Source organism: Saccopteryx bilineata, chromosome 3, assembly GCF_036850765.1.
Source record: "Saccopteryx bilineata isolate mSacBil1 chromosome 3, mSacBil1_pri_phased_curated, whole genome shotgun sequence".
Classification (NCBI taxonomy): Eukaryota; Metazoa; Chordata; class Mammalia; order Chiroptera; family Emballonuridae; genus Saccopteryx; species Saccopteryx bilineata.
The window spans coordinates 214581641-214593827 of record NC_089492.1 but is presented as its reverse complement, the minus strand read 5'-3'; the positions used below and the strand labels follow the sequence as shown (position 1 = coordinate 214593827).

The following is a 12187-nucleotide window of genomic DNA, read 5'->3' as shown; positions in this document are numbered from 1 at the left end:
ACAGTTGATGGGAAAGGAAGCAAAAAATAAAAGAATGATAGTTTCCAAAGGGGGGGGGAATCAGTTCACCTTTAGGGAGGTTTTTTTTTTAAGTGGTCACGAAGGTAACAAATTTCTGAGACCTGCCTTTGATATGGCATCCCTCTGGGGGGTTTTGGTCAAACTGAGATAGACAGAGGGGTTTGAGTGGTTGTTCAATAAATGAGAAAAATAAAAGAGAGCATAGAATTTAAAAAACCTAATACTTTTATTGTTGTTGTTGTTTTTTTACAGAGACAGAGAGAGAGTCAGAGAGAGGGATAGACAGGGACAGACAGACAGGAATGGAGAGATGAGATGCATAATCATCAGTTTTTTGTTGCGACACCTTAGTTGTTCATTGATTGCTTTCTCATATGTGCCTTGACCATGGGCCTTCAGCAGACCAAGTAACCCCTTGCTTGAGCCAGCGACCTTGAGTCCAAGCTGGTGAGCCTTGTTCAAACCAAATGAGCCCGTGCTCAAGCTGGTGACCTCGGGGTCTCGAACCTGGGTCTTCCGCATCCCAGTCCGACGCTCTATCCACTGCACCACCACCTGGTCAGGCAAAACCTAATACTTTTTAAACTAAAAATAATAATTTACTTAGACTTAACAGTTTCAATTTTATTTTTATTGCTTTTTTTCTCTGTGTTTTAAAATTTTTATTATAGTCTTGTACAGCTTAACAATGGAGACACATCTGAGAAATGTATCTTTAGGTGATTTCCTCATTGTGGGAACATCATAGAGTGCACATATGTAACCCTATGATATAGCCTACTGCTTCTAGGCTACCATTACTGCACAAACAACAGGAGATTACATCAAGCACAAGATAAAATGATGCAATCAAGAGATCTGATAAACACAAGTTGTTTGAGGCTGCTTCTGGCGTAACATGGCGTATAGTATTTTTGTTTGTTTGTTTGTTTTTTGTGGGTTTTTTTTTTGTTTTTTTGTATTTTTCTGAAGCTGGAAACGGGGAGAGACAGTCAGACAGACTCCCGCATGCGCCTGACCAGGATCCACCCGGCACGCCCACCAGGGGGCGATGCTCTGCCCCTCTGGGGTGTCGCTCTGCCGCAACCAGAGCCACTCTAGCGCCTGGGGCAGAGACCAAGGAGCCATCCCCAGCACCTGGGCCATCTTTGCTCCAATGGAGCCTTGGCTGCGGGAGGGGAAGAGAGAGACAGAGAGGAAGGAGGGGGTGGGGCTGGAGAAGCAAATGGGCGCTTCTCCTATGTGCCCTGGCCGGGAATCGAACCCAGGTCCCCCGCACGCCAGGCCGACGCTCTACCGCTAAGCCAGCTGGCCAGGGCGCGTATAGTGTTTTATAGCAAACTATTTTTTTAATAAGTAGAAAGAGTACACTGTACAATAATGATAAAAAGTATAGCATAGTAAATACTACATGAGCCAGTAACATAGTGGTCATTTATTGCCATTTTCAAGTATACTGCTCACAAAAATTAGGGGATATTTTCAAAATAAATATGAAGCTATAAAATATCCCCTAATTTTTGTGAGCAGTATATTATGTATTGTACATAATTGTATGTGCTATACTTTTATATGTCTGACAGCACAGGAGGTTTGTTTGCACCAGCATCACCACCAACATGTAAGAAATGCATTGCGTTATGATGTTACCATGGCTACAATGTTACTGAGTGATAGGAATTTTTCAGCTCCATTACAATCTTATGAGACTATCATCGTTAACCAAAACATTATTATAGTGGTGTATATAGTAAAATATTTTCAAACATATAGAAAAATACAGATAATAATATAACAAATATCCACAAAATTACTACCCAGAATTAGCAACTATTAATATCTTATTATATTTATTTCATTTTTTAAAGAAATAAAATAGATAATGATTTGCTCCACTTTAATTCCACTTCTCTCTATAGGGAACCATTATTCAAAAGTTTAATATCCTTCCTGTCTATGATTTTATATTTTTACTATACATGTATACTCCACAAATAATGTGTTTTATTATTTTATTTAAAAGTCATGCCTGACCTGTGGTGGCTCAGTGGAAAAAGCATCAACCTAGACTGTTGAGGTCACTGTTTCAAAACCCTGGGCTTGCCTGCTCAAGGCACATACAGAAGTTGATGCTTCCTGCTCCTCCCCCCTTTCTCTTTCTCTAAAAATGAATAAGTAAAATCTAAAAAAAAAATGTTTAAATCACATAAAATTATATAAATCATTCTACAAGTTTTGTTTTTTGATTAAACTATAAAATTCTAAGCCCCAACCATGTTGATACATTTATGTAGATCTAGTTTGTTCATTGCAATTGCTTCATGGGATTTTTGTGTGTGTGCGTGACAGACAGAAAGAGGGACAGATAAGGACAGACAGGAAGGGAGAGAGATGAGAAGCATCAATTCTTCGTTGCAGCACCTTAGTTGTTTATTGATTGCTTTCTCAAATGTGCCTTTACCAGGAGGCTCTCTCAGAGGAGTGACCCCTCCTTGCTCAAGACAGCGACCTTTAGATTCAAGTCAGTGACCATGGGGTCATGTCTATGATCCCAAGCTCAAGCCAGAGACCCTGTGCTCAAGCTGGTGAGCCCATGCGCAAGCTAGATGAGCCAGTGCTTAAGCTGGTGACCTCAGGGTTTCAAACCTGGGTCTTCTGCATCCCTGTCCGACACTTTATCCCCTGTACCACTGCCTGGTCAGGCTGTATATCATTTTTATTTATACTTATAATCCTCTTACCAAAGAAATTTCATTGTCAGAGATAACTAGTTTTATATTTAACATTGAGTTTTATATTTAACATTGAGCTTTTTTCTTATCATGTATCTTTTCCATTTTTACTCTCCCATCTTTTTTTCTGTCATCTTCTATCTGTATCCTTGATATTCTTTTTGTTGTTGTTCTTTATTCTTCTTTTTTTGCTTAGTTTCCTTCTCATAATTTAAAAGTATGAACCAACAAGGAAGAAAAATAAGGAAGTGCTTAAGGAATTTGTGTAAAAGTAAAGTTTATTGCAAAATATACAGATGTAGCTATAAACTAAATTTGGTCATATATTTTTAAATTTTATTTGTTTCACTCTAGCCCCCAGAAGTTTCAGAAGAACAGGAGGAACAGAAAGACTTTAAAGAGCATGTCCCTGAAGAAATGTATTTTTATAAGCCCCCCATCTCTAAACCATGGGTTTCTTTGGGCAGTGAAAAAGAAATTGAGGACGAATCAGTTAAGGAATCTACAACGCAGGTCAGAGGCTTGAATTATCTCATCATTACCTATCTATAGATGAATAACACTGATTTCTGAAGGCTCTGAAAAGCTCCTGTGTTTGCTATGGGCATGTGGTTTTTCTTTGGCTAAAAGAATGGTCTCTGTCTTAGGTGTGTACTATGGCTTGAATTATGTTCCCCCAAAAGATATGAAGTCCTAACCCCCAGTACCTCAAACTGTGACCTATTACAAAGTGGGAGGGCATTATTCCCTTCTGGCTGGGATCCTTATAGAAGGAGGGCCATAAGATTACACAGAGACACAGGAAGAAAAAGCACCATGTGAAGAAGGAGGCAGAGATTGGAGCCAAGGAGCACCAAAGATTGCTGGCATCACCAGAAGCTAGAGAGGCAAGCAACGGACTCTGTCTCAGAGACCACAGACAAAACACCCTCCAAACTCGTGATCTTGGACTTCAGTCCTCCACAACTGCAAGAGAAGAACTTCCTGTTGTGTTCAGCCACTCAGTTTGTGTACTTGGTTATAACAGCCCTAGGAAATTGACACAATGACATTGCCCAAGCTGCCCCTTGAGGGGCAAGTCCTTGAGGAGGACTTGAGGAGGACTTGAATGTGATTTATTTTGAAAGTGCCCCATAAGAGACTAGGGAAACAGCGGTAGAGGGACCCAGCAATAACCCCACAAGGGTGCAATCTTGGGCAACATTTCAGCAGAGAGAAGGCTTCAGCCTGAACCCCTAGGTAGATTCTGGAGGGCAAATTACATGTCAGAAGGTCCCAAAGAGAAGCAAAAGAGATGAGCTTCTGAGTGTCTCCTACCAGCCCATCATGGGTTGGGATGTAAACAACCAGTCACTTCCTGTTCTTTGTACCTGTGGGCAAAGTGGGCCCAGTAGCTCTGGAGCAGTGCTTCGCGGAAGAGCAGCAGGTGGTAGCCATGGGAACAGAAAGCTCAGGGAAGTAGAGGGGCCCACAAAAAGTATGCAGGAGTCTGAGAGGATCTAGGCAAAGCGCCTGCCACACATAAATTTTTCTCCAAGAACTTGATTATGTAGCCTTTACTGATTATTTGTGTTGTAGATTATACGTATGATTTCTCGAAAACGAAGTGAATTTGGTGCACCAATTAAGTTCAGTGACCGGAATGCTTCTAGTGTAAAAGATGCCTATTTTGAGTGTACAACCTACCCAGATAAAAATTTTGTTATTAAGCAACTTGAGAAAGATGTTGGCATGCAAGTAGTCCCCCAGGTCAAGGACACAAATACTCAGACAAAATGGTAAGTATGCAATGAGTGTGTGTATGTTCAAAGGCCATTACACTAAAATCTAGCAATGTCCATGATTATTTTGAGAGATTTTTATAATAAATGAAAATGGATTGACAATGATGACATGGATCTTCATAGAGCAATTCAATTCATGAAGGTCTAATTGCTTTCAACTATGCCTTTTAAAATTTTAGTAGGAAAATGAGATACAAGTATATAAGACTGTGAAGACTATGCAGAGGGAAAATTAAGGATGTTGTTAATAATTACAGTTTTGCTTTCATCTCTAATAGTACTATTGCCTCCTAATTGCGTTACTCTATCTACATCATTGTTCTTACATAGCAAATCAGAGTGTGTTATTTCACTGTCTCAGTCACTTCTTTAGCTCCCCATCATATCCAGAGCCATTGGGATGGATTATAAGATTCTCCTTCCTCCATGTCAAGGCACTGTTGCCTCAACAGCCTCTTCTCTCTCCCCAACCTCATTCCCAAACAAGTCCTCTGTGCTCTCACCTTATGAGCTGCTTCCATCTCCCAGAATACCCGCTCTTCCAGACCTTCCTACCTTTGCCAATGCTGTTCCTCTGCATAAAATACCTTTCATTGCCTTGTCCCGCTTCAACTTTTAACTTCAGTGGCCCCTCTTCTCTGGTTTCCTGGAAACACCAGGTAGAGCTGATCACTCCCTCCCCGGGGATCCCACTGGAGCTTAAAGGTATTTTTGTCATAACCCTGAGTACCCATATTGTACTGATCTACTTACCTGTCTGTCTGCCTTAGATTCAGAGCACTTGGAGGCTACAAACCGTATCATTTCACACATCAAGCTCTTATTAAAATGTATTCTTGCCCTGGCTGGTGGCTCAGTGGATAGAGCATCGGTCTAGCTTATGGATATCATGGGTTCAATCCCCGGTCAGGGCACACAGAAGAAGAGATCATATGCTTCTCCCCACTCGCTATCCCCCTTCTCTCCGTCTTCCTCTCCCATAGGCAGTGGCTCAATTGGTTCAAGCGTGGCCTCGATGCTAAGGATAGCTCAGGTGGTCCAAGTGTGACAGCCTCAAGTGCTAAAAATAGCTCAATACTTGAGCATCAGCCCCAGGTGGATCCCAGGTAGATCCCAGTCCAGGTGTATGTGGGAGTCTGCCTCACTATCTCCCTTCCTCTTAACTAAAAAAAAAAAAAAAATTTATTCAGCACCCTGGACAGATAGCTTGGCTGGTTAGAGCATTGTCCCAAAGTACAGAGGTTGTCAGTTCAATCTTCAGTGAGGGCACATACAGGAACAGCTCGATTGTTCCTGTCTCTGTCTCCATCTCTATCTCTCTCTCTTCCCCCCTTCCTCTTATGCTAAAATCAATCAGTAAAAGAATTATTTAAAATGTATTCAGTGAATGACCAGATGTGAAATAGATTGTCAAGGGAATATTTTGGGGACTTGAGCTATACTTTGAATGTTGTATAAATTTGGAAGGATATGTAGCTGAGCTATGCGGGTGTTTTTACAATTAAAAGAACATTTTATTTTTAAATAATTTGAGATTTATAGAAGATAAGCCACAAATGTTACATATAATTTGGAGAAATAGAAAATGGGAAAGCAGCTCCAAAATTTTTTAAATGACCTGAACAACTCAAGGGAACAGGAATAACCGAGTTTGCGTGGGACCGTGAGGAGACCAGCCTGGGTACAACCAAGGGAGTAGCAGAGGTAGACAGAGAAGAGGTTTCTCTGTGAAAGAGAATAGAGAACTTGGACAAATTCTAAAACAAAAAAAGAAAGGCAGGATAGTAAAGTATTAAAATAAGATGAGCCTGGCCTGACCAGGCAGTGGCACAGTGGATAGATAATCAACCTAGGACACTAAGAACGCAGATTCAAAACTTTGAGGTTGCCAGCTTGAGTGCAGGCTCATCCAGCTTGAGCGCAGGCTCATCCAGCTTGAGTGCAGGGTCTCCAGCTTGAGAGCTTGAGCATGGGAATCATAGACGTGACCACAGGATTGCTGCCTTGAGACCAAAGGTCACTGGCTTGAAGCCCTAGGTCACTGGCTTGAGTAAGGGGTCACTGGCTCTATTGAAGCACCCCGCCCCCGGTCAAGATACATATGATAAAGCAATCAGTGAACAACTAAAGTGCCTAAACAACAAATTGATGCTTCTCATCTCTGTCCCTTCCTGTCTGTCCTTGCCTATCCCTCTCTCTCACTCGCATAAAATAAAATAAAATAAAATAAAATAAAATAAAATAAAATAAAATAAAATAAAATAGAATAAGATGAGCCTGGCAGTATGTATCGGGAAGTAGAGGGGAAAAAAGCCAGGAAATGAAGAGATTGGCCAAGTAAGAGTCTGCTGTCATTAAACCAGGTAAAAATGTGACCAGTGTCTAAAGTAAGATGGTGGCAGTAAACTGAGAGAAAAGGATGGAAAGGAGACACGTAAATGCAAAATACTTAACTCCTATCATTCAAACAAACAAGCAAGCAAACAAAACCCAACATTTTTTACCTCTCTAGCTATCATCGAATTTCTCTGCTTTTCTTTACAACAAAACTCCTCACAGCAATTGTCCACACGCTCTACTTTATTTTCTCTTTACCATTCTATCCTAAGCCCGTTCTAAACAGTCTTTAGGCCACCAAAGCCCTCCAGTGGCTCAGTTCCTGAAATTAGCATTGCTCAGGAGAGGTAGCCAAGATGGTGAAGTGCTGAAGGAGAAGCCAATTTGTATAGAGAGAAGGAGATGGGGAACAGAGGTGAATAAGGCTGATGAGGTAGAAACCTTTGATTCTATGAATACTCGGGTAAATCAGTGGCTTTGGGAGCCCTGAATAGAAAAGGAAGTGTTTTCCCATTGTGTATACTTTCTCGCCTGCTGGGTACAAGCTATTAAAGGTAATGGCCCACCAAAAAAAAAAAAAAAAAAAAAAAGACCTCCAGTGGTCTGATTGTCAACCCAATTTTAATATCTCTTCTTTCTTCACCTCTCAGCAGTATTTAACATGGTTGACTATTTCTTCTCCTTACAATACATTTCCACTTGGCTTACGAACAACACTTACTGGACCTCTCCTGACTTACTGGCAGGACTTCTCAGTCTCTTTCACTGGATCCTCCTCTTCCCAACTTCTAAATATTAGAGGATCCCCAAGGCTAAGTCCCTCTGATGTTTTCTCTAACTACACTTAGTCCCTGGGTGAATTCATCCAGTGCTTTGGTGTTCCCGTTATCTGTTTGCTGACGACTCCCAAATCTATGTCTTCAACCTTAACTTCTTCGCTGAACTCCACATTGCTTATATTCATCTGCTTACCTGGATGGCTAATACGGGTCTCAAATTTAATATGTCCCAAAACAATTTTTAAAAAATTTTTCTACCTCCAAATCAGAAACTCCCTAACTCTTTCATATCTCAGTAAATGGCAATAATATTCTTGTAATTACTCAAACCTAAAACCTTGGCTCTTGATGAATCTGCCTTCAAAATATATTCATTTCTGTCATCTTGGGCCAAACCATCCTCATCTCTTTCTTGAATTATTGTAATGCCTCTGAACTGGGCTTTCTCTATCCATCCTTCTCTCCACGGAAGAGCCAGACTAATTTGTCCCTCTGCCCTCATTTCCCATAATTCCCCTAGCTCATCCATTCCAGCCACACTAGCTTCCTTGTACCTTAAATTCACCAAGCATGCTCATACCTGATGTCTTTATGTTGACGGTTCCTCTACATAGGCTGCTCTTACCCCATCCCTACATTTCTTTTTTTTTTTTTTTTCAAAGAAAACATGTCCAGGTTATCTTGTCAATCAATTATGTTGCATACCCATCACCCAAAGTCAGATTGTCCTCCGTCACCTTCTATCTAGTTTTCTTTCTGCCCCTCTCCCTCCCCCTTTTACTCTCCCTCCCCCCCAACCACCACACTCTTATCAATGTCTCTTAATCTCGTTTTTATGTCCCACCTACATATGGAGTAATACAGTTCTTGTTTTTTTCTGATTTACTTATTTCACTTCGTATAATGTCATCAAGATCCCACCATTTTGTTGTAAATGATCCGATGTCATCATTTCTTATGGCTGAGTAGTATTCCATAGTGTATATGTGCCACATCTTCTTTTTCTAGTCTTCTATTGAAGGGCTTTTTGGTTGTTTCCATGTCTTGGCCGCTGTGAACAATGCTGCAATGAAAATGGGGCTGCATGTGTCTTTATGTATCAATGTCTCTGAGTTTTGGGGTATATACCCAGTAGAGGGATTGCTGGGTCATAAGGTAGTTCTGTTTTTAGTTTTTTGAGGAACCACCATACTTTCTTCCATAATGGTTGTACTACTTTACATTCCCACCAACAGTGAATGAGAGTTCCTTTTTCTCCACAGCCTCTCCAACATTTGCTATTACCTGTCTTGTTGATAATAGCTAATCTAACAGGTGTGAGGTGGTATCTCATTGCAGTTTCAATTTGCATTTCTCTAATAACTAATGAAAATGAACATCTTTTCATATATCTGTTGGCCATTTGTATTTCTTCCTGAGAAAAGTGTCTGTTCATGTCCCCTTCCCATTTTTTAATTGGATTGTTTATTTGTTTGTTGTTGAGTTTTATGAGTTCTTTGTATATTTTGGATATTAGGCCCTTATCTGAGCTGTTGTTTGAAAATATCATTTCCCGTTTAGTTGGCTGTCTGTTTATTTTGTTGTCAGTTTCTCTTGCTGTGCAAAAACTTCTTAGTCTGATATAGTCCCATTCATTTATCTTTGCCCTCACTTCCCTTGCCTTTGGAGTAAAATTCATAAAATGCTTTTTAAAACCCAGGTCCATGAGTTTAGAACCTATGTCTTCTTCTATGTACTTTATTGTTTCAGGTCTTATATTTAGGTCTTTGATCCATTTTGAATTAATTTTAGTACAAGGGGACAAACTGTAGTTGAGTTTTATTCTTTTGCATGTGGCTTTCCAGTTTTCCCAACACCATTTGTTGAAGAGGCTTTCTTTTCTCCCTTTATCAAAAATTATTTGATCATATATATGTGGTTTTATTTCTGGACTTTCTATTCTGTTCCATTGGTCTGAGTGTCTATTTTTTTGCCAATACCATGCTGTTTTGATTGTCATGGCTCTATAATATAGTTTGAAGTCAGGTATTGTAATGCCCCCTGCTTCGTTCTTTTTCTTTAGGATTGCTTTGGCTATTTGGGGTTTTTTATAGTTTCATATAAATCTGATGATTTTTTGTTCCATTTCTTTAAAAAATGTCATTGGAATTTTGATGGGAATTGCATTAAATTTATATATTGCTTTGGGTAATATGGCCATCTTGATTATATTTATTCTTCCTATTCAAGAACAAGGAATATTCTTCCATCTCATTGTATCTTTTTCGATTTCCCTTAACAATGGTTTATAGTTTTCATTATATAAGTCCTTTACATTCTTTGTTATGTTTATTCCTAGGTATTTTATTTTTTTGTTGTTGCAATCGTGAAGGGGATTTTTTTTTTTTGAGTTCGTTCTCAAATGTTTCATTGTTGGCATATAGAAAGGCTATTGACTTCTGTATGTTAATTTTGTATCCTGCAACCTTACTGTATTGGCTTATTGTTTCTACTAGTCTTTTTGTAGATTCTTGGGGTTTTCGATGTATAGGATCATATTATCTGCAAAAAGTGACACCTTTACTTCTTCTTTTCCGATATGCATGCCTTTTATTTCTTTGTCTTGTCTGATTGCTCTGGCTAGAACCTCTAGCACCACATTAAATAAGAGTGGAGAGAGTGGACAACCCTGTCTTGTTCCTGATTTAAGGGGGAAAGCCTTCAGTTTTGTGCCATTTAATATGATGTTAGCTGATGGTTTATCATATATGGCCTTCATCATGTTGAGATATTTTCCTTCTATACCCATTTTGTTGAGAGTCTTAAACATAAAATATGTTGTATTTTATCGAATGCTGTTTCTGCATCTATTGATATATCATGTGGTTTTTGTTCTTTGTTTTGTTGATATGGTGTATTACGTTAACCATTTTACGTATGTTGAACCATCCTTGAGATTCTGGGATGAATCCCACTTGATCGTGATGTATTTTTTTTTTTATATGTTCTTGTATTCGATTTGCTAGTATTTTGTTTAGTATTTTAGCATCTGTATTCATTAGAGATATTGGTCTGTAGTTTTCTTTTTTTGTGTTGTCCTTGCCCGGTTTCGATATGAGGGTTATGTTGGCCTCATAAAATGTGTTTGGAAGTATTGCTTCTTCTTCAATTTTTTGGAAGACTTTGAGTAGACTAGGAACCAAGTCTTCTTTGAAGTTTGATAGAATTCGCTAGTATAACAGTCTGGGCCTGGACTTTTATTTTTGGGGAGGTTTTTAATAGTATTTTCTATTTCTTCCCTACTAATTGGTCTGTTTATGCTTTCTGCTTCTTCATGACTCAGTCTAGGAAGGTTGTATTGTTCTAGGAATTTATCCATTTCTTCTAGATTGTTGAATTTAGTGGCATAAAGTTTTTCATTGTATTCTACAATAATTCTTTGTATATCTATGATGTCCGTGGTGATTTCTCCTCTTTCATTTTGAATTTTGTTTATATGAGTTTTTTCTCCTTTTTTCTTGGTAAGTCTTACCAAGGGTTTGTCAATTTTGTTGATCTTTTCAAAGAACCAGCTCCTTGTTCTATTAATTTTTTCTATAGTTTTTCTGTTCTCTAATTCATTTATTTCTGCTCTGATTTTTATTATCTCCTTTCTTCGGCTGGTTTTGGGTTGTCTTTGTTCTTCGTTTTCCAGTTCCTTAAGGTGTGAAGTTAAGTGGTTCACTTGGGCTCTCTCTTGTTTGTTCATATAGGCCTGAAGTAATATGAACTTCCCTCTTATCACTGCTTTTGCTGCATCCCAAAGATTCTGATATGTCGTATTGTCATTTTCATTTGTCTGTATATATCTTTTGATCTCTGCGCTTACTTCTTCTTTAACCCATTCATTTTTTAAAAGTATGTTGTTTAGTTTCCACATTTTTGTGGGGTTTTTTCCCTCTTTTTTGCAGTTGAATTCTAGTTTCAAGGCTTTATGATCAGAAAATATGCTTGGTACAACTTCGATTTTTCTGAATTTGCTGATGTTGTTTTTGTGGCCCAACATATGGTCAATTCTTGAGAATGATCCATGTACAGAGGAGAAAAATGTATACTCTGTCACTTTGGGATGAAATGTCTTGTAGATGTCTATCATATCCAGGTGCTCTAGTGTTTTGTTTAAGGCCAATATATCTTTATTGATTCTCTGTTTGGATGACCGATCTAGAGCCGTCAGCGGTGTATTGAGGTCTCCAAGTATGATTATATTTTTGTCAGTTTTTGTTTTAAGGTCAATAAGTAGCTGTCTTATATATTTTGGTGCTCCTTGGTTTGGTGCATATATATTAAGAATTGTTATGTCTTCTTGATTCAACTTCCCCTTAATCATTATGAAATGACCATTTTTGTCTTTGAGTACTTTTGCTGTCTTGTAGTCAGCATTATCAGATATGAGTATTGCTATGCCTGCTTTTTTTTTGTGGATGTTATTTGCTTGGAGTATTGTTTTCCAGCCTTTCACTTTGAATTTGTTTTTATCCTTGTTGCTTAGATGAGTTTCTTGTAGGCAGCATAC

The 12187-nt window shown here is 38.8% G+C and overlaps 1 protein-coding gene across 2 annotated transcripts in view; it reads left to right on the top strand.

The window, feature by feature from the left end:
• Window positions 1-12187, top strand: part of DNAI3 (dynein axonemal intermediate chain 3) — a 114502-nt gene that overhangs the window by 24312 nt on the left and 78003 nt on the right. For both annotated transcript variants that reach the window (XM_066268766.1, XM_066268765.1), the window contains exons 6-7: window positions 3108-3266; window positions 4332-4531. In XM_066268766.1, the coding sequence (XP_066124863.1) occupies window positions 3108-3266; window positions 4332-4531 (359 nt within the window). The remainder of the gene's footprint in view (window positions 1-3107; window positions 3267-4331; window positions 4532-12187) is intronic.